The sequence below is a fragment of the Phodopus roborovskii genome, unplaced genomic scaffold, assembly GCF_943737965.1.
Source record: "Phodopus roborovskii unplaced genomic scaffold, PHOROB, whole genome shotgun sequence".
NCBI classification, from domain to species: domain Eukaryota; kingdom Metazoa; phylum Chordata; class Mammalia; order Rodentia; family Cricetidae; genus Phodopus; species Phodopus roborovskii.
The window spans coordinates 2,377,161-2,399,614 of record NW_026126423.1 but is presented as its reverse complement, the minus strand read 5'-3'; the positions used below and the strand labels follow the sequence as shown (position 1 = coordinate 2,399,614).

At 44.2% G+C, this 22,454-nt stretch overlaps 1 protein-coding gene across 1 annotated transcript in view; it reads left to right on the top strand.

The window, feature by feature from the left end:
- Manba (mannosidase beta) overlaps positions 1 to 22,454 on the top strand; it is a 75,959-nt gene that overhangs the window by 4,486 nt on the left and 49,019 nt on the right. Inside the window, exons 2-5 of the mRNA XM_051185447.1 lie at positions 12,521 to 12,615; positions 16,333 to 16,438; positions 17,165 to 17,335; positions 21,231 to 21,354. Of these exons, the coding sequence (XP_051041404.1) occupies positions 12,521 to 12,615; positions 16,333 to 16,438; positions 17,165 to 17,335; positions 21,231 to 21,354 (496 nt within the window). The remainder of the gene's footprint in view (positions 1 to 12,520; positions 12,616 to 16,332; positions 16,439 to 17,164; positions 17,336 to 21,230; positions 21,355 to 22,454) is intronic.

The following is a 22,454-nucleotide window of genomic DNA, read 5'->3' as shown; positions in this document are numbered from 1 at the left end:
CTGTGGGTGATGAGCCATGGGGCACATGTGGAGGTCAGATGACAACTTGAAGGAGTCAGCTCTCTCCGTCTGCCCTGTGGGTGCTAAGGATTGAACACAGGCCTTCACGTTTGAGTAGCCATCTTTCTGGCCCTTAACGCATGTTTTCTGCCCTTCACATGGATCCCACAGGCAGTCTGGCTAAGCTAGGAGTCAGAACATTCAAAACTGATCAGCCCGCTGTCTCCTCCACCTTGGCTTCATACACCTCCGGGCTCTACCTCAGAAGCAGCTTCGGTCTCTATGGAGGAGACCCAGCATGGTGCAGTCCTGAGCCTTCTACCTGTTAAGAATTGCTTGGAGCTTTTGTCCTGTCCTTTCATGAGCTCCAGCACCAGAACTCACTGCTGTACTGCAGCCAGGGGTGTAAGCCCTTATATTCGTGAGCTTAGCCTCCCATTGATATTAGCACATGAAAGGTAATATGCACACACATTTGTCTGTGTGTATACCACCTCTGTGTGTGGTACCCATGGAGGCCAGAAGAGGGCACCGGATCCCCTGGAGCTAGACTTACATGGAGTTGTGAGCTGTCAGATGTGGGTGCTGGGAACTAAACTTGGGTCCTCTAGAAGAGCAGCAAGTGTTCTTAGCCACGGGGCATCTCCCTAGCCCCTGCATTTCTGATGTTTGAACCCTAATAATCAAATGAACACCATGTACCCACTCTCCAGCTTCTGAGCCCACATGTCTCTATGCATCACCAGCCCCATCAGCTGCCTCTCCACCATGCCCACTGGCTTTGTGTCATCTTGGAAACGCAGAAGGCTCGTTTTGGCTCCTGATTTTGCAGGTCACAATTCGGTTCACTCGGCTTTGTTGTTTTAGGCCTGAGGTGGTACATGGCGAGGCATGCGTCAGTGTGGCAGAGTTAGTGTTCATGAATTTTGGGTGGTTGAAAGGAAGAAGGGAGAAGCTAAGGTTCTTCTCTCTCTGTCTCTTCCTCTCTCTCTTTCTCTCTCTCTTCTGACAGTGTTTTGCAGTTCAAGCTAGTCTTGAACTCATTATGTAGCCCTGCCTTGCCTTTTACTCCTCGGAACCCTCATGCTTTAGCTTCCCTAGTGCCAGGATGATAGGCATGTACCACCCAGCTTTATTTTTGTCTCCCTCCCTCCCCCCTTTTTTCTGAACTGAATCTCACTCTGTGGTTCAGGCCGGCCTGAATCTCACTATGTAGCCTTGAACTTGCTGTGATTTCCCTGTCTGTTTCCTAAGGACGAGATTACAGACATGCAGCACCCCATGCTGCTCACATGGTTAGGTGATGTAAGCATGACAAATACCAATTCCAAATAACTTACTCGGGGACTCACATGTGACGTGGTTGTCTCTTGGCTCTTAATTTGGGAGGATACTGTAATTATCAATGGTGTTTGAACACTAGCCAAGGCGCTGGGTCATGATTAAGCACGCCAAGGCAGATTTTCTTCGAGTGAGTCATTGCTCCAGTGCTTAACAGCTGTTCTGTTGGACTTTGAGCCTCGAATTCTGTGGCAGTAAATGGTACTGTTAATGGCACATGCCCAGTAGGGTCGCAGGCAGCGTCTTCTAGCTTCTATTACTATTGCAACAGTTTCCATCGGGCACAAAAGTGTAAGATCTCAGAAACTCACTTTACCTTTTGAAGCGCTAGGTTTCTTCCTCTATAACCTGAGACTCAGCAATGCAGCATGTTCATTATGTAGATATGAGTGTCTACCTTAAAGGCCAGACTATATCAGTCTGAGGACTCGAGGGCCTGCTTAGCAACTCAGACTCTTTTTTGCTCATGAGAGGTGTCCCTGAACTGCTGCTCACTTTAAGCAGGACTCAAATTTTTAGTATGGCTCAGCTAATCTGGAGCCAAATTATATTGTTTGATTAGCATTTAAAATAACTGTTACAAATATAATCTAAGCCTCAGCAACTTTTTTCATAATATATTCCCTTATTAAGAACAAAGAGTGGCGCCACCTTGAGCAGCTGGAGTGCCTGGGCCGAGCAGGGGCTGCAGGGCAGTGGGGATGCAGATTGAAAAATGCAGACCACCAAGGCATTGCTCGTTACTCCAGTTCTGATCCGCTCCATTGCTCGTTACTCCAGTTCGGATCCGCTCCTGTACCAGGGGTCTAATCAGGCCTGTGTCTGCCTCCCTCTTGAGTAGACCAGAGGCCCCGTCTAAACAGCCTTCCAGCGGCAGCTCCCCTCTCCAGGTGGCCAGACGGGAATTCCAGACCAGCGTTGTGTCCCAGGACATTGACACAGCTGCCAAGTTTATTGGTGCCGGGGCTGCCACAGTTGGTGTGGCTGGCTCAGGGGCTGGCATTGAAACAGTGTTTGGTAGCTTGATTATTGGCTATGCCAGGAACCCGTCTCTCAAGCAACAGCTCTTCTCTTATGCCGTTCTGGGCTTCACCATGGGGCGAAGGCCCATGTCTGTCTGAGGCCATAGGGCTCTTCTGTTTGATGGTTGCTTTCCTCATCCTCTTCGCCATGTGAGGCTCCATGGGGTCAGCCAGCCACCCCTGCTGCTTCGACTCCATGCCAGGCCTGGTGCTGGAATGTGCTAAGCTTTACCATTAAACAATGTTTCTCAAAACAAACAAAACAACAACAACAACAACAAAAAAGAACAAAGAGTGATTTTTTTTTTCTTTTTACTATTTTATTTTAGTATATGGGCACATTTGGTTCGTGCGTGTGTGTGTGTGTGTGTGTGTGTGTGTGTGTGGCCTTCAAGTCTGTACTCTGTATGTATGTGTATTTTTAAAAGTCTTTTCTTACATTATATTATTAAGGTTTTAAATTTCACATTTATTTATTTTGTGTGAATGTGTTTCTGTGCATGTGAGCACATGTGCATTGTGCTTAGCGCATGTGTGGAGGACATGCAGAGACGCTGAATTAATTATGAAAATGTTGGCTAATTACTAGCATTTCTTATTGGCTAACTCTGTCTTAAATATTAACTCATTTCTATCAATCTAAGTGTTTCCACGTGGTCTTATCTTACCGGAGAAAGGATTGGGACTGCTTCTCTCATGTCCTACATTTTAACTCCTCTCTACTACATTTCCCAGAATCCTTGTTGTCTCCTAGTCCTGCCTATCTTGCTTTCCTATTGGCCAACAGATCTTTATTCACTAACCAATAAGAGAAACATATTTATAGAATGACATCTCCCATCAATTCTGTTGTGGGGTATGTGTGCTTGCATGTGAGTGTGTGTGTGTGTGTGTATCGCATTTTAATTAACAATCTTTTGTGATTTAATTTCCTTGATATTGTAAATGAGGCAGCAATAAACATAGATGTGCAGAATTGTGCTATATACATAGGACACATGGTAATCTTATGCCTAGGTCATATCATTGTAATTTAAGAAAAGCAGTGTGAGAGAGAAAGATGCCATGGAACAGCAGAGGGGCTTTTTATTAAGGAAAGGGATCATAAAAAGCTCTGGGGACAGGAGTAGCAAGAGAGGGGAGAAAGGGCAGAGAGAGGGGAGGGGAGGAAAAGGGAGGAGGGATGAAGAGAAAGAGAAACAGACAGACAGAAGGAGAGAGAGAGGGGATGGGAGGGCCCTTTTAAAAGGGAACGTAGTGAATGTGCACAGGTGGTGCTCTTAGTGGCTGCAGCTGAGGGTGTGTCCTGTCAGAACCCCAAGAGCAGGCCAGTACAGATGCCTGGACATTAACACATATGGTAATCTGTGCTTAGCATGTTGAGATGACTCCACAGTGGTTTCCACATGGCTGTACTGGTTCATATCCCGACCAGCAGTGACTGAAGGTTCTTCTTTCCTCATGCCCTCACCAGCATTTGCTTTCTCAATGATAGCTACACTGATGGCTTTTTGAGCTGAGATTTTAATTTTAAATATTTATTATTGAGGGGGCAGTTTGTGTGTAACTGTGCCTGCCCATGCCATGGCCATGGGGCATTCCTTTAGAAGTCAGAAGTTCTTTCTTTCCACTGTGAAATCTGCAATTGAACTTACGCTTTGCAGTTCAAGCGGGCAAGCACTTTTACCCATCGACAGCCATCTCTCCTCAAAGTAATTTTCATTTGCATCTCCCTGATTACTAAGGAGGTTGGACATGTCTAAATATATTTGCTAGCCATCTATATTTCTTCTTTGGAGAGCTGTCTATTTAGCTCATTGACCCATTTATTGACCATCAGTTTTGATGTTTGATGTTTGGTTTTTGTAGTTCTTTATATATTTAGCTACTAACAACCCTTCCCCCCCAAAGTATATAGAGCTGACATATTTTTCCATCCCGCAAGCTGCCTGCTTGCTCTCTTTCTTTGTGTGCCTTTTATTTTATTTTTTGTAGTACCAACTGTTTGTCAAGAACAGGTCAGTTAACACCAGGTTACATCTCTTGCAAGAGTCCAAACAGAGAGGATATTGTAGTAGGAATGTTTCTGGTTGCTATAACCAAGACCCTGACATAAAGCAATTTAGGAGGCTTTACTTTGCATTACAGTTGAAGAGGTAGAATCCATGGGTTCGGTGCAGGATGGGTATGGCAGAATCCATGGGTTCGGAGCAGGGTAGGTATGGCAGAATTCCTGGGGCAGGAGTATGTGGCTGAGCCTTCCCTCCTGTGAGCTGGCCCGGACACAGAAAGCAAGGACTGCTGGTGGCCAGATGGCTTCCTCCCTTTTATTCAGTCTGGAACCGAGTCCATGGTGCTGTCCACATCTAGGGAGTGTCATCCTCATAAACTGATCCTCTTTGTGGTCTCTCTCACAGCATGCTTCACTAATGTCACAAATGTTTCATAGTTCAATCAGGTTGACAGTCAAAATTCACCATTATCCAACTCACTCAGGAGGTCTAGAATCTTCTGTCTTTAGGAAAACCTCATCTATTTGAGAATCTGTCTGTGCCCCTAAATTTACTTGATTATGTGTAGTAAACATGGGTGACTATTTGTCTGGTCTGTTTGGGGGCTCTTCCAAAACTATGACCTTTCTAATTTTTCTCAATATAATAATTTTAATTTGCTCATTGAGAACACATTTTTGTCATATCTACCCCTTACTCTACTCTCCAATTCCCCCCCAGATATTTTCCTCAACATGTTTCCCTCCCTACTTCATCTCCCCCTCCTCTTTTAAAAATAATGCACTGAGCCCAATTAGTGATGCTTCCACATGGGTAAGCGTGGGGTATCCACTGTACCCAGACCCCAAGAGAAAAATGACTCTCTTTCTCCCAAAGCTACAACTACACCAGCCCCTCAGCTGGCCCTGGAGCCTTGTGTACTCCTCCCTAATCCACACTAGAATTTTGACCAGCATGGTTTTGTATAGGTCCTATACAGGTAACCATAACTACAGTGAGTTCGTGAATACAATGACCATGACATGTCCAAAAGACATTTCATAGCTCTCTTTCCCTCTTACATTATTTCTGTCCCTTCTTCTGAAATGTCCCTTGGTCCTTGGAGGAGGAGATTTGTAGTGGTTTGATTCAGAATCATCCCCATAGGCTGGTATGTTTGGATATTTGGCCCCCAATTGGTGGAACTGTCTGGGAAGGATTAGGAGGTGTGGCCTTGGTGAATGAGGTGTGCCCAATGGAGCTGGTTTCAAAGTTTCAAGAGCCCACTGCATTCCCAGTGTCTCCCACTCTGCCTCATGCTTCTAGATCAAGATGGAAGCCCTCAGCTACTGCTCCAACCCCATGCCCGCCTACCCGCTTGCTGCCATGCTCCCCACCATGATGGTCATGGAATCTAAACTCTTGAACCATTAGCCCCAAATTAAATATTTCCTTCCAGAACTTGCCTTCTACATGGTGTTTTATATAGCAATAAAAGTGGGTCCAAGACAGGGGTTGATGTAGATGTCCACTTTAGGGCTTAGCACTCTCCAGTTACTTGTTCTCGGCCCTTTGCCAGTTGGAAGTCTCAGTATTAACTCCTGCCATCTGCAAATAGAATCTTCTGTGACCAAAGTTGAGAGTAGCACAAATCTAAGTATGCAAGGTATCTCCAGCCACGGGCTTTTGACCAGGATTTTCCTGTGGGGCAGGCCACAGAGCCCAGTCAGAACGTGGCTGGTTCCCTTCATGATTGTTATGGCACGATTGTACCAGTGGACATATTTATCTGATCAGGCGATGCTGAAGCATCCAGGCTTTGCTGCTGAGCAAGACCCTTGGTGGGAGCCCTCTCTTGGCAGCCGGAACAGCACCTTCCTGTAAAAGCTAGTCAGTTCCAGATTAACTTCCCAATGTTCTACAACTGAAGTTTGAGGCATCTTAGAAAATAGGGTCTTACCATCTGGTTATAGTAGGTTTCCAAGGGCAATAGCAATAGTCTGTGTTGTTTGAGGGGTTTCTAGCCTCCCATAATTTTTGCCAAATATCTAGATATGTGCAGGCTGTGGCTCAAGGGCTACATATGCCACAAAAATAACTATGAGTATATTCTAACACAGAACTGAAAATTTACTTAAGACCTCATGAGTCATTTTTGTGTGACTTTTTATTTATTTGTTTGTAATTTGATTGCACAGTTCTTGAATGTGAACTTTGTAATTTACATTATTTTGAAATATTAGAAGGTTGAAATATTCCTGCATTCGAAAGTGATCTTGGCTCCCATTGTCCCAGTCATTAGTAGTGGAGGGAAAGTATGGGAAAGATGTGTCCTCTGAGTTTGGGATGGTCTGTCCTAACTCCTCCAAAGCCTGGAAGTTTCTCGACTTCCCATTTCTCTCTGCCAGCCGGTATACAATGTAGCACTTTTTGGAAGGTGCCCTGTCAGTCCCAGGCCTCGTCATGAACCAGGTCTGTACAGCTCTGTGTTTTGTTTCTAGAAATTCAGCTGATTTCTGCCATGTGTGCTTAGTAAACCTTGGATTTCAAGGAGAGGCTGGAACAGAGTGCTTACAGGGTGTTTATGGATCAATGAGTAGACAGGATGTGAAACTGGAGACATAAAGCTTGAGTGGGACCCTGCCTGAAGCTGGGATTCCATGGTGGGTGAGGTTGACCAAGGTGGAGGGACAAACATGCCAGCAGACAGAGCTTCAGTGAGAAGTTTTATTAAAAAGGGGAGGGAGGGGGAAAGAAAGAGTAAAGGGATAAAGAGACACAGAGAGAGGACAGGACAGAAGAGGGAGACAGGAAAAGTTCTCTCTGCCCCAGGGGAACTGAGGGAAAGAGTTGTTAAGTAGGCGGGGTCTGCCTTTTAAAGGGTCTTTTGCACCTGTGTGCGGACTACACAACCATGGAACCCTGGGCATTCTGCCAGGAGTCGGGGCAGGCCAGCATAATGCCTGAATCCTTATGGACATGCCCACTCAGAGCATCATGGAACAACGTTTTACTTGTTTTAGTAATTGGTTTAGGCATGGGAGTGTCTGTACAAAGTCTGGAGACTAACTCCTGAGAGGACGACATCCTAGCCTGTGTCCATCTGCTAGAGTCTTCGTTGGATGTGTAGCTAACTTCTACCATCTCTCCAACTGTGCTCATAGACAAGTTTAAAAAAAAAATAGAAAAAAGAAAAGAAAAAGGTTGGAATATGTCTGGCAAGATGGCTCAGAGGATAAATGTCAAGACTGACGATCTGAGTTCAGTCTTCTGGGATTGACTCCATATTGTGGAAGGAAAGCGCTAACTCCGAGTTATTCCCGGACTTCCACACATGTGCGACGGAACTTGTCCTCGTGCCCCTCCCCCCAACCCCAGTAAAATGAGTTGGAATCATACAAGTGGGAGAAATTAGCCTGTAAATTCTGTGTGGGTGGAGAAAATACATATAGCATGATTGCCTGCTTGGTCTTACCATGTAACTTTTTACAAGTAGCTGAGAGACAGGATGAAGATCCAAGCCCTTCTAGCCAGATGGCCAGCTAGCCCTGGGCTCAGCATGTTGAGGTGCTTGGCTGAGCTGCCCTCAAAGTTTCCTGTTTGTTTGTTTGTTTCCTGATATTTTTAACTGTCTTGGTTTAAGTCCACCATGCAGTTATAAATAGGGCTGAGTAGAGACACTTGGCTTGTGTCCTTAAATATTTATTTTGTGTTTATTCACTGGAGAGGCTCCGTCTTTGTACAGGAGGAGTAAACAGGGGGTAGGTTAAATACACCATTTAACAAAGCCATTAAGCAGAACCTAAAATAAAAACCTGTTTGGTACCATTAAATCTCTTATCACTTTCTCCTCAGCAGCTTATCAAGCCTCTGTTTAGGAGCAATGTGTTACAGATAGGCATCTTGGTCTTAGAGCACTGCCCTGGGGACATTATGGTGCTACTTTATGGGTGGAGACTGGGGACAGATGGCCACAGCCAGTCAAGCATGGTCGTTCAGTTCTCATTTCAATGGAACTTGGATGACACTGGGTTTTTCTTCCCCAGAGTCACTGCCCTTGAGAAAACAACACCCAGCCTGACTTCGAGTTTCTACTGTTGTGATGAAACACCATGACCAAAGAAACTTGGGGAGAAAAGGCTTATTTTTGGATAATGCTTCCACATTACAGATCATCATCAAAGGAAGTCAAGGCAGGAGCTCAAACAGGGCAGGAACCTGGAGGCCAGAGCTGATGCAGAGACCATGGAGGGTGCTGCTTGCTCAGCCTGCTTTCTTACAAAACCCAGAACCAACAGCCCAGGGGTGTCCCTCACCCACAATGGACTGGGCCCTCCCCCATCAATCACTAATTATGAAGTGCTCTTCAGGGTTGCCTACAGTTTGATGTTTTGGAGTATGGAGACATTTTCTCAATTGAGGTTCCTTACTTTTTGTTTGTTTGAGACAGGATCTCATCTATATCCTCTGGCTGTCCCGGAACTCATTTTGTAGATGAGGCTGGTCTCAGACTCCCAAGTACCATGATTAAAGGCATACCTGGCCGTGACTAAAAGCGTGAACACCTGACTGAGGTTCCCTCCTTCTAGATGACTCTAGCTTGTGTCAGGTTGACGTAAAACTAGTCGGGATGCGCATCCTAGGTTACAATCCACTGAGTCTAGCTAGGACAAGAACTGAAGCAGCTGCATTGGTGGAATGCCGCTTACTGGTTTGCTCCTCCTCTTGCCTTGCTCAGTCTGATTTCTTACATAAGCAAGGCCGCCTTCCTAAACATGGCATCATCGCCCACAGTGGGCTGGGCCATCCCACATCAATCATGAATCAAGACAGTACTTACCTACAGGGCAATCTGATGGAGGCATTTTCTCATTTCAGATTCTCTCTTCCTGGATATGACATTGGTGTCTAGCTGATCGATACCAGCAACCCAGGTGCCTTGGCTGCCAGAGGCAGCCCCCGCTTCCTTGTCTGTAGCCATGGTTATGTTCACAGCTGACCTGTGTGCCTCAACTGTTTTTCACTGCTCACACCTACTACTGTTGGTGCTGTTTCCCGAGGAACGACTCTTCCGAGAAGGGAACGGTGGGAAATGGACAGGAAAGAAAGGGAGGACTCGGGACTGGACGCTCAAATGGAATAAAATCTGTGACCGTGTGAGTGGTCACTCAGTCCTAGAGTGGGGGTGGCAGGTGTGTCTGTGAAAGGTCTGGACATCCCAGGCTTTTGGGACCATTTGGCCTCTGTCCAACCCCGTCTACTCACCTCTGCTCCTGCAGCACGAAGCAGCCATGTACAATGCATAGGGTATGGCTGGGTGGGGCTTGAGCTCACTAAGGCTTTCTATGTGTGTGTGGTGTATGAATGTGTATGTGATTACGTGTGTTTCCGGTGTGTTGATACGGGATGTTCCTCTATCGCTCTCCACCTTACTACTCTTTGAAGCTTAAGAAAAATTGTATTAGTAGAAAAATGGTACAGGTTAGGTGGAAATCTTGGCAGCTACCAGGGGGAGAGAGAAAGAAAATGCCACGTTTTTAAAGTTGGAAATAGCTTGTTAAGAATGGAATAGGTTCTCCACAGAGCATAGTGGCAGTGGGCTAGTGAGCTGCTAAAGACCACCAAAGCATCTGGCCGTGTGGTGTGTGGTCTGTTAACGCTCCCTTCCATCCTGTGCACACGCATACTCGAATTTGCACATGCGCGTGCGCACACGCATTTTGTGTATGCTCTTTTTTTTTGTTTTTGTTTTTTTGTTTCGTTTTGTTTTTTGAGACAGGGTTTTCACTAGGTGGCCCTGGCTGTCCTGGAACTCCCTCTGTAGAGCAGGCTGGCTTCCATTCACAGAGAACCACCTGCCTCTGCCTCCTGTGTGCTGGGGTTAGAGGTGTGCGCTGCCACCACCCAGCCATACTCTCTTTATTATATGTCACCAGGGTAAGGAATGACTTTATCTTTCTCTTCAAAACCGGTTTCTTTCATGTTACTATTGATGCTGTTTTCTCTAGTTCATACTTCTCACATGGGAGCTGTGATCCCAGAGATCTTTTTGGGGTACAGAAGGGTGATGATTAATCATCTTTTACCAGTACTTTCACACTGATGATGGGTACGGTCCTGCCTAAGAGGGGATGTAAGACCCTTCTGCTTTATTTGTTGGGTGGAGATGAGGTGTTGGGTTTTTAGTCAGAGGAGTTGGCTGGGAACCCTGTTTCCTAGGGGTTTAATTAAGGAAACCTAGCATGGTTATGCCAATTGATGGCTCTAGAAAGAATTGAGAGGCGGGAAAATCATGGACATGTTTGTTTTAGGGGGGTCATCCTTCTTAGCTTACCCTTGAGGTCTGATTCTTTGGGTTGTTATATATTATGTGGAGACATACACAGAACAATTTGAGGGAATCTGATAGGACAGATTTTAAGTGTGTGTGTGTGTGTGTGTGTGTGTGTGTGTGTGTATACACTACCCATCTTCAGGAACCCGAAGAGGCTAGAAGAAGGCTTTGGGTCACCTGAGGCTGAAGTCATATGTGGTTGTGAGCTTCCTGGTGTGGGTGCTGGAAAACGAACTTGGGTCCTCTGCAGGAACTGTAAGAACTATTGACTGCTGCTAAACCATCACAACAGCACCTATAAAATGGATTTGAAAAACAGTGCTATAATTACTGATTGGTCTAGATAATAGATCTCTTTTTCTTTTCTTTTCTTTTCTTTTTCTCTGTTTTGTCCTGGAACTAGTTCTTGAAGACCAGGTTGGCCTCAAACTCACAAAGTTCTGCCTGCCTCTGCCTCCCAAGTTCTGGGACTAAAGGTGTGCACCACCACCACCCAGCTAGATAATAGATTTCTATAATAGTTTTCCTTTTATTATAGTTGAGTTGACTGTGACTATTTTGTCTGATATATCAATAGCTCATGCTGAGGCCTGTAAAACTTGACTCATTGTCCTTTAAAAAAAATTAGTTGGATTTGAAATTTTTATTTTATGTGTATGAGTAGTTTGCCTGTATGCATACCTGTGTACCACGTGTGTGCCCAGTGCCCAGGGAGTTCAGACGAGGGCGTTGGATCCCTTGGAAAAGTTGTGAGCCACCATTTGAAGGCTGGGAATTGAATCCTGGCCCGCTGGGAAAGCAGCAAGTGCTCTTACCTCCTGGGCTATCTCTCCAGCCCTCCGTTTAGCTTGCATGGGGTGCTGGGGAATCAAACGGAGGTCTCCATGCCTTTGCAGCAAGCCGTTCACAACGTTTAGTTATCAGCCATGGTCCTTGTTGGCTGGCTGCTACACAGACTCAAGCCCACGCGTTGCGGGTTGTTAACGTGGATAATACAGGATAGCTGAATCTTCTGAGTCTGGCAGTGAGTGTACTACACCCAGGCCCTTTTAGTGCTTGCTTAGGAAACCGTGGTAAAAAGTTATCTAGAAATGCTTAAGGACTCCAAGGGAGTTTTGCTGAATTTTGGGCAGTAGAGGAGCTGGGCTCCCCCTGGAGGCCATCTGGGGTAGTGGCAACAATGGCCAAAGAACTGGGCCATGGGAGAAGGTTGTGTCCCATCGCTTCTGGTTATCATTTGCTGTCAATTACTGTGGAGGTTTTGAGTTTGGTTTTTAAAAGAGGGGGCAGGACCATTGAGATGGTTCAGTGGGTGAAGGTGCTTGCTGCCAAGCCTGATGGCCGAGTTCAGTTCCTGGGAACGGTGGATCTCTCTCTCTCTTCTCTCTCTCTCTCTCTCTCTCTCTCTCTCTCTCTCTCTCTCACACACACACACACACACACACACACACACACACACACACACACACACACACACACAAATCAATACAAAGAGAGCCGGATATGTTCTCTGATAATGAACGTATTATTTGGATCCCAGAGCCCTTTCATTTTAGATATATTGCTGGAAAATTTCCCCCACATTCATTTTTGGTGTTTTACGGTGTCGGGCACTGAACTCACAACCTTGTACATGTCAGCTAGACCTGCAGCCTCTGATCTATAGCCCACATTGTTAGTGTTATTGACCTGGATTACCTTTTTATACACCTAGGCCCAGAGTTCATTCATTTTTAGGTAATCAGTAGCTTTTGTTTGTTACCTATTTCACCCGTTCATTTTTAGCATTTAGTGATCTACCTTCTACCTTAGCGTTTGCCTTGTACCTACAGGATCCTTACTACAGATTTAATGACCTCAACTACAGATGGATTTCCTTAGATAACTGGACCTACAGCACGGAATTCAAAATCCCCTTTAATATCAGGTGTGTATATGTGTGTTATTCTACATCATATAATCTATATATGCATATTATATTATTGCCTGAGGGTTTTTTATGTTTGTCTGCTTAGTTTGTATCTCAGAGTTAAATCAGATTAAATCTTTATGTCATTGAAGTAACTGTGCAATTATGTTTTGTTTTCTACGTTAGTATGGTGTCATTGATCATCAGTGTGTCTTAGGGAATAATTTCTCCAGTGGGTATACTGGAGATCCCTAAATCTTGTCAGAACTTTACATACCTTCCCCTCCTCTCTACCTCTCCAGAAACTAGGAGAATGTATTGATTGGCATTATTATTATGAGGTGTTCCTGTGTGTGTGTGTGTGTGTGTGTGTGTGTGTGTGTGTGTGTGTGTGAATGTATGTGGTTTGTGTGTGTGTGTGTATGTGGTATGTGTGTGTATGTGGTGTGTGTGTGTGCGTGTGTGTGAGTGTATGTGGTGTGTATTTGTGTGTGTGTCTGTGTGTGTAGGGATGGTAGTTGGCTCTGAACCCAGAGCCTCGTGCATTGCATTATGTCTCTAGCTCTATAGTACTATTAGTAAGATCAGAGATAAATCGTTTTTTTTTTAGTGCTAAACAACCATTGATACTACAACCTTGATCTTAGACTAACTACGTCAGGGGGCCATGAAGAAAAATGCAACTATTGTTTTCACTAATGTTTTGTTATTTTAAGAAAATATTCTAGGTGAAGTAGAATGTAAGCAAGTATATAAAGCACCATTATTACTAATCTTTAGAAATTATTTTGTATATGGCATTTCTAACTATTACTTATTATCTCTTTAAAATCTAAAGCCACAGACTGTGTTGGAGAGCTTTTCTAGTGTGCATAAGCCCTAGCTTCAATGCTCAGAGCTGAAAAACAAGCCAGAATATTATGACCAATATCATGGAACTATTGTGCGTCCCATGCTTTTATTTCCAGATAACACTTGAAACATTTCTCACAAGAATCCTGTCTCCTATTACATAGTTAGTTCCAGGTCACTCTGGGCTCCCTGAGATGCCCATTTCTCCAGATGCGCAGCTGACTTCCCCTAGTGACACTGGCTTTACACTGAAACTGGCTTTACGTCCTGATGGTCTCGTTGCTCCTCTTCTTGTGTCACAGTTGTCACAGTGCGGCACCTCTTCCAAGCTTGTGCCTAGGGATGGGGTCTCGCCTCCTCAATCTTTTCTCCATCACTTAGGTCTGTCCTGACATTTCTCTTGGTGTAGCCTCTCCTATTTTCCAGTTTCCCACTTTGCCCAGAAGCTGAACAATCTGGAGTCTTCCATTCAGTCTCTGGTCATTTGAGGAAACGATACATTTTCTTCTCCGAATGCTTTTCCTCAGGAGTAGAAAGCCTGTTCCTTTGCTTCATCAATACTTCTGTGTGCTTCTGTGAAAATTGCCAGTGGCCGTGAGACGGCCTGTGTTGCCTCTGGCCCTGCTATGGGCCCATGATTTCTCCAGTCTCTCCTTCTCAGCTTCCCAGGCCAAGTGATGTATCTAAATAAAAAGCCCTTCCTTTAAAGTAGTTGATAATCTTAGGACTTTGCAATGTGGTCAACCTAGGCATTTCCACTTATCTTTATGAAAGGTTTTATTGATCTCTGATCTGTATAGCATAAAATTTACTTAATGTACAATTCAGTGGTGTTTAGTGTATTCAGAGTTCTGCAGCCATCACCACTGTCCTTTTTTTCCTACTGGACACAAGCTAGAGTTACCTCAGCAGGAACCACAATTGGGAAAATCCCTCCATAAGACTGTCCCAAAGGCAAACCCATGGGAGCACTTTCTTAATTAACAGTTAATGTGGGAGGACTCCGCACACTGTGGGTAGTGACCCCTTGAACAGGTGACATGAGTTGTATAAGAAAGCAGGCTGAGCAGGCCATGGGGAGCAAGCCAGTGAGCAGCAACCCTCCATGGCCTCTGCTTCTGTTCCTGCCATGCTGGCCCTCAGTGATGGAGCGAGTCCTGAGCGCTGTAAGCGAGACCAACCCTTTCCCCCTCAAGTTACCTTTGGTCATGCGCTGTAAGCGAGACCAACCCTTTCCCCCTCAAGTTACCTTTGGTCATGCTGTTTTAGCACAGCAATAGAAACCCTGATTAAGACAACCACAGTCCATTACCCAATAGTTGTCATTTTCCATTCCCATCCACTGTCCCTATCGCAGCCTAGATAGCCAATAACTAACTCACTTTCCTGTAAGGAGTAAGGTTTTTCCTCCCACAGCTGGTCTTGTCCCGCTGCCGCGCCAGCCCCAAATAACACACTGAGACTCTGTATTTGATATAATGCTGTTGGCCAGTTACTTGTTTCTTATTGGCTAGCTCTGTCTTAAGTATTAACCCATTTCTATTTATCTCCACGTGGTCTTATCTTACTGGAGAGAGAGGGCCGGCGGTTCTGTTTTCTCTCGTCTCTCCATGCTGACTCCTCCTCTTTCCTCCTCGTCTCCTAGTCCCACCTCTCTTGCTTTCCTATTGGCCAACAGTGCTTTATTCATTAAGCAATAAGAGAAACATATTTACAGAATGACATCTCCCATCACTTTCCCCCTCTGCAGGCTCATCCGATCTATCACTTCAGAGAAGAGGGACTTATTTATTTATTTATTTATTTATTTGCCTGATGTAATAATGGCTTCATCAGTGTTGTAGCATTTATCATTTTCTAATTCCTTTTTATTGCTGAATACTATTTCAGTGCTTGGATATGCCACATTCTGTTTAACTCCTCTGAGTTCTTATTTTCTTTGTTTCTTCCTCCCTCCCTTTCTCCCTTTCTTCCTTCCTTCCTTTCTTTTGTTCTGTTTCAAGACAGATTTTCTCTGTGTAATCCTGGCTGTCCTGGAACTCACTCTGTGGACCATGCTGGCCTTAAACTCACAGAGATTCACCTGCCTTTGCCTCCCAAGTGCTGGGATTACAGGCATGCGCCACCACCCCCAATTGAATTCTTTTTTCTTCTTGAAGTCTTCCTTACACAATCAGCCTCTGATAGCGCTTGTCCAATAGATGGAGAAGTTTCTGTTTGATTCCCATGTATTAGGCTTGAATGCCATCCAGACTACATACTCTTCAAATTCCAAGGTTGTGCCTTGTAAGGCCATGCAGAGTAATGAACACAAAATTCTCACACATAGATACAAGGTGTTGGTTAGCATGTTCTCTTGGATCGAGTCAGCAAATGCAATGTCTTTGACATTTTTGTGTTACCTAAGAACTCTGAAGTATCTGGGTGGTGGTGTACGTTAATCCCAGCACTCAGGAGGAAGAGGCAGGCAGATTTCTATGAGTTTGACACCAGTCTCATCTACAGGGCTAGTTCCAGGACAGCTAGGGCTGTTACACAGAGAAACACTATCTTGAAAAAAAAAAAAAAAAAAAAAAAAAAAGACTCTGAAGTCTGAATGAAGTCTGAAGTAGTTGGGAGAATCAACTCATTTGAAAATTATAATTTTTCTTGATTTTATTACAATGGTTTGATTGATACATCATGGGGAAAATTGAGTTGGATATCTCAAGAAGTTACAAATATATGCAACCCACACTCCTGAAATTTGTTGGAAGCCACCAGTTGAAGGTGTATATTTCCGTCTAAAATATTTACTTTGTTAGTTCTTAACTGATTACAAAGAGACTTAAATAAACTAGTGTTTCATACATGGTGCTTTTAAAACCTTTTGATGTTTCTTAGAGAATGGCAGAAAGTCAAGTTGATTTTTGATGGAGTTGACACAGTTGCAGAAATCCAGTTCAATAATGTCACTATTGGGAAGACAGACAACATGTTCACAGGCTATGTAAGTAATGATGATTCCAGATTAAAGGGAATGAGTGTACCTTTGTGCCATAGTTACATAGTTGGCCATGGGTCAAGTACAAGGCCTTTGAAACACTGGGTAAATTACTGAGCTTCTCGGGTGATCTGTTTTAGGATGATGAGGCAATGCAAATCCCATGGTGTTTCTACTGACCTCGAGGAAGTAAATTACAGCTTCAACTTTACTATTCACTTTTCTGTGGCTTGTTGGTCCAGCGTTTCATGGGAAATGACCATAGAAAAGGAGCTTTTTTTTTTTTTTCCTTTTCTGAAATTGTATCCTTATTTTCCTTCTGTTTCAAGGGTGTGCTATGGAAAACAAAAATAACTTATGAGTTAGAAACACACACTACGCATTCCAGAGAGTCAGGTTGTCATTAAGTGTCTAGGAATCCTTGGCTGCTCAAGGCCATGGGCATAAGCCAGAGCAAACATTTCCGGGCTAAAGATACTTTCTGCTCTGCATAGTTCTCTGGGACCATGATTCTGTCAGTAAAAATAGCAGAATCCTAGAAGCCTGTGCTTGGAGTAGAGCTATAACTAAAGGTGGGCACTAAATTCTATTTCAGAAGATTGCTTGCTGTGAATGCGATAGTTCTAGATTGGCTTATCATGTGCCCTTTCATGTCATCTGCCTTTATCTACACTTTCACACGCAGGACCAGTTCTTCCACGTGGGTTTGAGTGTTTCTTCTCTTTACTTCAGAGCTTTGACATCACCGACTTGGTCAGGGATGCTAACTCCTTAAAGCTGCGGTTCCAGTCAGCAGTGCAATATGCCGAGCTTCAGAACAAAGCTCACACTCGCTACCCGGTGCCCCCAGCCTGCCCCCCCAAGGAGCAGAAGGGTGAATGCCACGTCAACTTTATCCGAAAGGTAATGCTCTTGCAAGTGCATGGGCTCTGCTGGTAGGTGACCACTTACTTGAGTCCTTCCAGGGGCATCTCCAAAATTCTCAATCTCCTAATCCCTCAGTCACAGTTGAAGATTTGCAAACAAACAAACAAACAAATAAGATTTTGTGAATTTTGGGGGTGAATCTTCATTCTTCTAGGATTTTCTTCCTGAAGCATGTTTCAGCATTTAGGTTCACACACATACACACGCACACACTCATATACACACACAGAGTGGATAACAGAATTTGATATTGTATTCTAGGTTGACTTAGAATTTACTATGTTGCTAAAAGAGGCAATTTTTATGCTTCAGCCTCCTGAGTCTTGGGACTACTGGCATGAACCACCATGGCTGGCTGATAATAAAACTCTATAAATTATTATATTATTATTTCAGGCAGGGACTCATCTAACCTGGCAGGTTTCAAACTTGGTATGAAGCCAAGGTTGACTTCCAACTTCTGATCTCTGCTGTAAATTCTGCTGAGTGCTGAGTTTACAGGTGTATACTATGTCTGGGTCTAGTGGTGCTGAGGAGGAAACCCTGTGTGCATATGACTAACTCTACTAACTGAGCTATATTCCCATCTCTATAAATTATTTTTAACATTTGTTTTATCAAACTTATTATCATATGTGAAATGTATTAGTTACTGATTCTTGTGACTAGCAACCTGTTCAAAAGAAATATTTTCTGAGATGTTCTTGTATTTTACTGCTAAGATCTTACAAAATAGAATGAAATGGTTTTTGTTTTGTTTGTTTGTTTGTTTGTTTGTTTGTTTTTTCTTTTTTGAGGTTTGGTCTGTTCTGCAGGACTTGGATTTATACTAATGTGTGATTATTGCATTATATTAGTATGTATAGGTTTTATTGTTTTTGAGACAGTGTCTTACTATGGAACCTTGTCTAGCCTAGAACTCAATATGTAGAACAGGCTGGTTTTGAGCTCACCAAGATCCTCCTGCCTGACCTTATTGAGGCATTTTCTCAATTGAGGTTCCCTCCTCTCAGATGACTCTAGTTTGTGTTAAGTTGACATAAAATTAGCCAGCACACCTCCAAAGGCCAGCAGAAGGTGTGAGGCTATCTATGTATTTGCAGATGTTCCATAAACATCCTCAAGATGGTTTTCATTTCAAGTGTGAAAGTCTGATATACTTCAGTGGTGATTTTAGACAGATGTAGATGCCAGGAAGCAACTCTAGTTGGTCTTAATTCTTAATACTTGTTCTTTTTCCTTAATTCTTGTTTATTTTAATTAAAATATAATTACATCATCTCCTCCTCCTGTGTTCTCTCCCTCCAACCTCTACCATGTTTCCTGCTTCTTCCCCTAAAATCCATGGCTTCTTTTTCCTTGATCATTATTGTATGTGTGTATAAATAAATGCATAAGTCTATAAACACCACGTGCTGAGTCTTTAAAGTTGCTTGTATGTACATGATTTCAGGGTTCACCACTTGGTATTGTTCAACCAATGTTGTTCTTCGTTGAGGGGTGGGACACTGAAAATTTCCCCTCTGCATCTTCTGTCCCTTTCATTGTTCAGGTTTTGTTGAGGCAGCCATATTGGCATTGTCGAGGTTTCTAGGGTACAAGGCCCCAGTAGACTTGGAGATCTGGACCCTTAAATCTTTCTTCCCTCTCTTCTTCAGCGGCCCCTGAGCCTGGGGCAGGAGCTGTATTCATGTGACTGGGAACCCTATGATCAGTTGTTCTCTGTATTTTACTAATTGTAGTTTTCTGGAATGGTCTCTGTTACAAAGAGAAGCTTCTTTGATGGAGCCACACTTAGTTTTTTCCTGTAGTAGAAACACCTTCATCTTTCTCTGACATAAACACAGAGTGAAGGAAATGAAACTTCCACAAGAGCAGATCCACCTTCATCCCCCGAGCTCAGGCAGCTAGCTTTTTTTAGGCCTTATTTTTCAAAGCTGAGCTCAGAGTGTCATAGATTTTATTATTTTGAGAATTTTTTTTTTACTCTTAAGAAGTAAAAGAAAAATTTCTGCTTGTCAGGATTATATATTTTTATTTATTTCCATGTTTTTAAAAGTCAGAGTTTTAAATCAGCACACAAAGTAATCCGTGCAGGAGCGGCTTTCTACTTTGTTCTCAGTCGCTCCCTTCCCCCACTACTCCCCTGGTTTACCAGGCCTGTTCCTGGCAGCTTCCCCTCGGCCCCCAGGTGGTCTCTTCCCCTTCTGCTTTCTTATCACTTGGATTCCTTTATCCTCCACCCCTCCCCCACTCCCTCGAGAAGTTATCTTTACCGAATCATCTCGTGCTATTTGAATCTGAACCTTTGTAATGTCAAAATTGGAATTTTTTGGTGCCCTGCCTCTCAGTCAGGTAGCCGGGCAGATAAGATTGTATCTCTCTGACAGGTAACCACCCAGGTCAGAGTCTGAAGTCTGAAGTGATTGTTTTTTGTGCCTGGTATTCCCAAACAAGGACTGCTGAGTTCATACTTAATGAGTTAGGGGCTAGGGCTAGTTTTGTTTCGCTTTGTTTTCTTAAACGTGTTAATTACATCTTTATCTTTCAAATAGGCTGCTCATTCTTCGAATTGTCCTATTGAATACAGTGGTTAGGCCCAGCAGTTTTGGAGAGCTTCAGAGAGGACGCCTTGTGGCAGAGCTTGTGTGTGTGTGGGGGAGGGGGGAGGGAGGCAGAGAAGAGGGAAGAGTTTGCTTGGGGTGGTGGCCACTGCTTGTAGTCCCAGCACGTTCAGGCCCATCTAGGAGGGGCACAGGGTTAGTGCACTCCTGGGCTCCAAATTGACACTTGAAAAGAGGAAAGCAAAACGAAATAATGTTGCTCCAGGATAACAGGCTTTTGAAGGATGAATGCAAAATAATATATAACTAGATTTTATGTTCTTGATGAATTTACTGTGGCACTTAGGTTGATATTTTGGCCATTATAGTAATAATCAGTGTAGCAAATAATAATAATCCATCGCAAACTAAACCAGCATTTCTCAGCCTAAACTACACTTGTGCTGTCGGTTAGGAGCCTAAATACAGCTTGGCTGGGCACCTAAGCTCAGAGGCTTTTAATCAAGCCATCACCTTGTGCCTGTCTGCGACAGACAAGAATCCTGAGCTCTCCATGGCTGTCAAGAGGCTGCAGATCCTGTTCCCAGATCTCTTGTGCAGGCCCCCCACAGTGCCGCTCCTGGACACAGCAGCTGGCTTCTCTCTTGGCCCCAAGAGAGCATGGGACCAGGTCCAAAACAGAAGGGCCGGTCTATAATCTAATTTTGGAAATGACGTCACCTCTGCTTTAGTCTATTCATATGGTTCTCTTTATCTAGCACACGGGGGTACGAGAGCACCAGACAGAAGACTCTCTCTCTCTCTCTCTCTCTCTCTCTCTCTCTCTCTCTCTCTCACACACACACACACACACACACACACACACACACACACACAGTTAGGGGATGAACTGTGTGCTCCAAACTTACTAAATGTTGAAGTTTGAACACCCCCTCTACTTAGGTGTTTCAGAGTGTAACTGTATTTGGAGTCATCCTTGTCAAGCTAAACAAGGTGTTTAGAGGAAGGAGATTTGGACAGCAGAAGGAGATGGGAGCGGTGGAAAGAGAGAGAAGCAGAGATGTCCTCCCCACCCAGCCTGTGTGTTTTGCTATGGCATCATTAGTAAACTGCTATATGAATGTGGGTATAATAGTCTAAAGACAGACCAACCCTTTTATTCTAACTTTTTCATTTAGCATGACACTTTCATAAACGTGTGTCTTATATTCAACCCTTATTGACTACGCCCCTTGGAAAGAGTTTTCATAATGTTCAATTTTCCAAGTAACCAGAACGTACCTCTTTTTCTTCTCTTGAAATCACAGGAGCAGTGCTCCTTTAGCTGGGACTGGGGGCCTTCCTTTCCCTCTCAAGGAATCTGGAAAGATGTCAGAATTGAAGCCTATAACATTAGTCACCTGAATCACCTCACGTTTCTGCCAATATATGGTAAGCCAAGAATTGTGAGTGCTTCATTTTTTTCTTAGTCTTCTCCTCATTCCAAAAATTGTGTTTCTAATTTGGAATATGGGTATATTTTCCAAGGACTTCTTAAAATAATGCAGCATATCCAATTTATAAGTAGATACAGTAGTATCTAGTGTGAAATAGATACAAATGGTTTGTCGTGAAGTTTACAGTATAAGCCAAGTCTGTCTGTACATATCTGTCAGAATAATTTTTTTGGGGGGGGTGAAACAGAATCAACAGGAAACGAAGGGAAGGCTGGCTGGTTTGCTTGAGCTCACTCTAGCCCGGGCCCGGCCTCACCATTGAGATGTCTGTCAGTCCCCACTATTTTCCTTGAGATATGGTCTCTCCACAAAACTGGAGCTATTCAGTAGCCAGCAAGCTCCAGCCATCCTCCTGCCTCCACCCTGCCCCACCCCCAGCACTGGGATTACAGGTCCCGAACTCGGGTTCCTCATGTTTACACAGCAAGTGCGCTTACCCACCAGGGCATCTCTGCAGCCTGCTTTTGCACTTACTGAGCTGAGCAGGGCTGCTGGTCTCTGGCTTGTGTTGAAGACACGCCCACCACCCCGCAGGTACTCCACTGGTGTCCTGCACACGTGCAGATGCTGCTTCAGCCCCTCCCCCCTTCATTTTAGATGACCTGTCTGTGAGGTGGAGGAACGGGCTGTCCTCAGCTAGACCGGTGAGCCTGTGATGGACCCTATGATGAAGTGTACAGCTGCTTTTTATTGCAGCTTCATGTGGAAAATATAATGTAAAAACATGGTGAAAACGGACCAGTCTCTCTTGTTCATTTCTGAATTACTTTCCCCCTAAGATGCCATCGTCCTTTAAAATAGCTTCATCCACATTAGGCGGCATGAGCAGTCTGCTGTGCGGTGAGTCTCTCTTCTTGCTAGCTGCCTGATCACTCCGGTAGGGCACATTCTCACTGCTGGTCCTCATTTTGGGTGGATTTTGCCCTTGGGGTTCTGCTTTCAGTTTAGATTTCCTCTAAATAGGCAAGGATATCTGCTGGTTGGTGAAGCAGGGGGCAGGGCTGGGTTAATCAGCCACGAGCCTGCTTCCTGGCC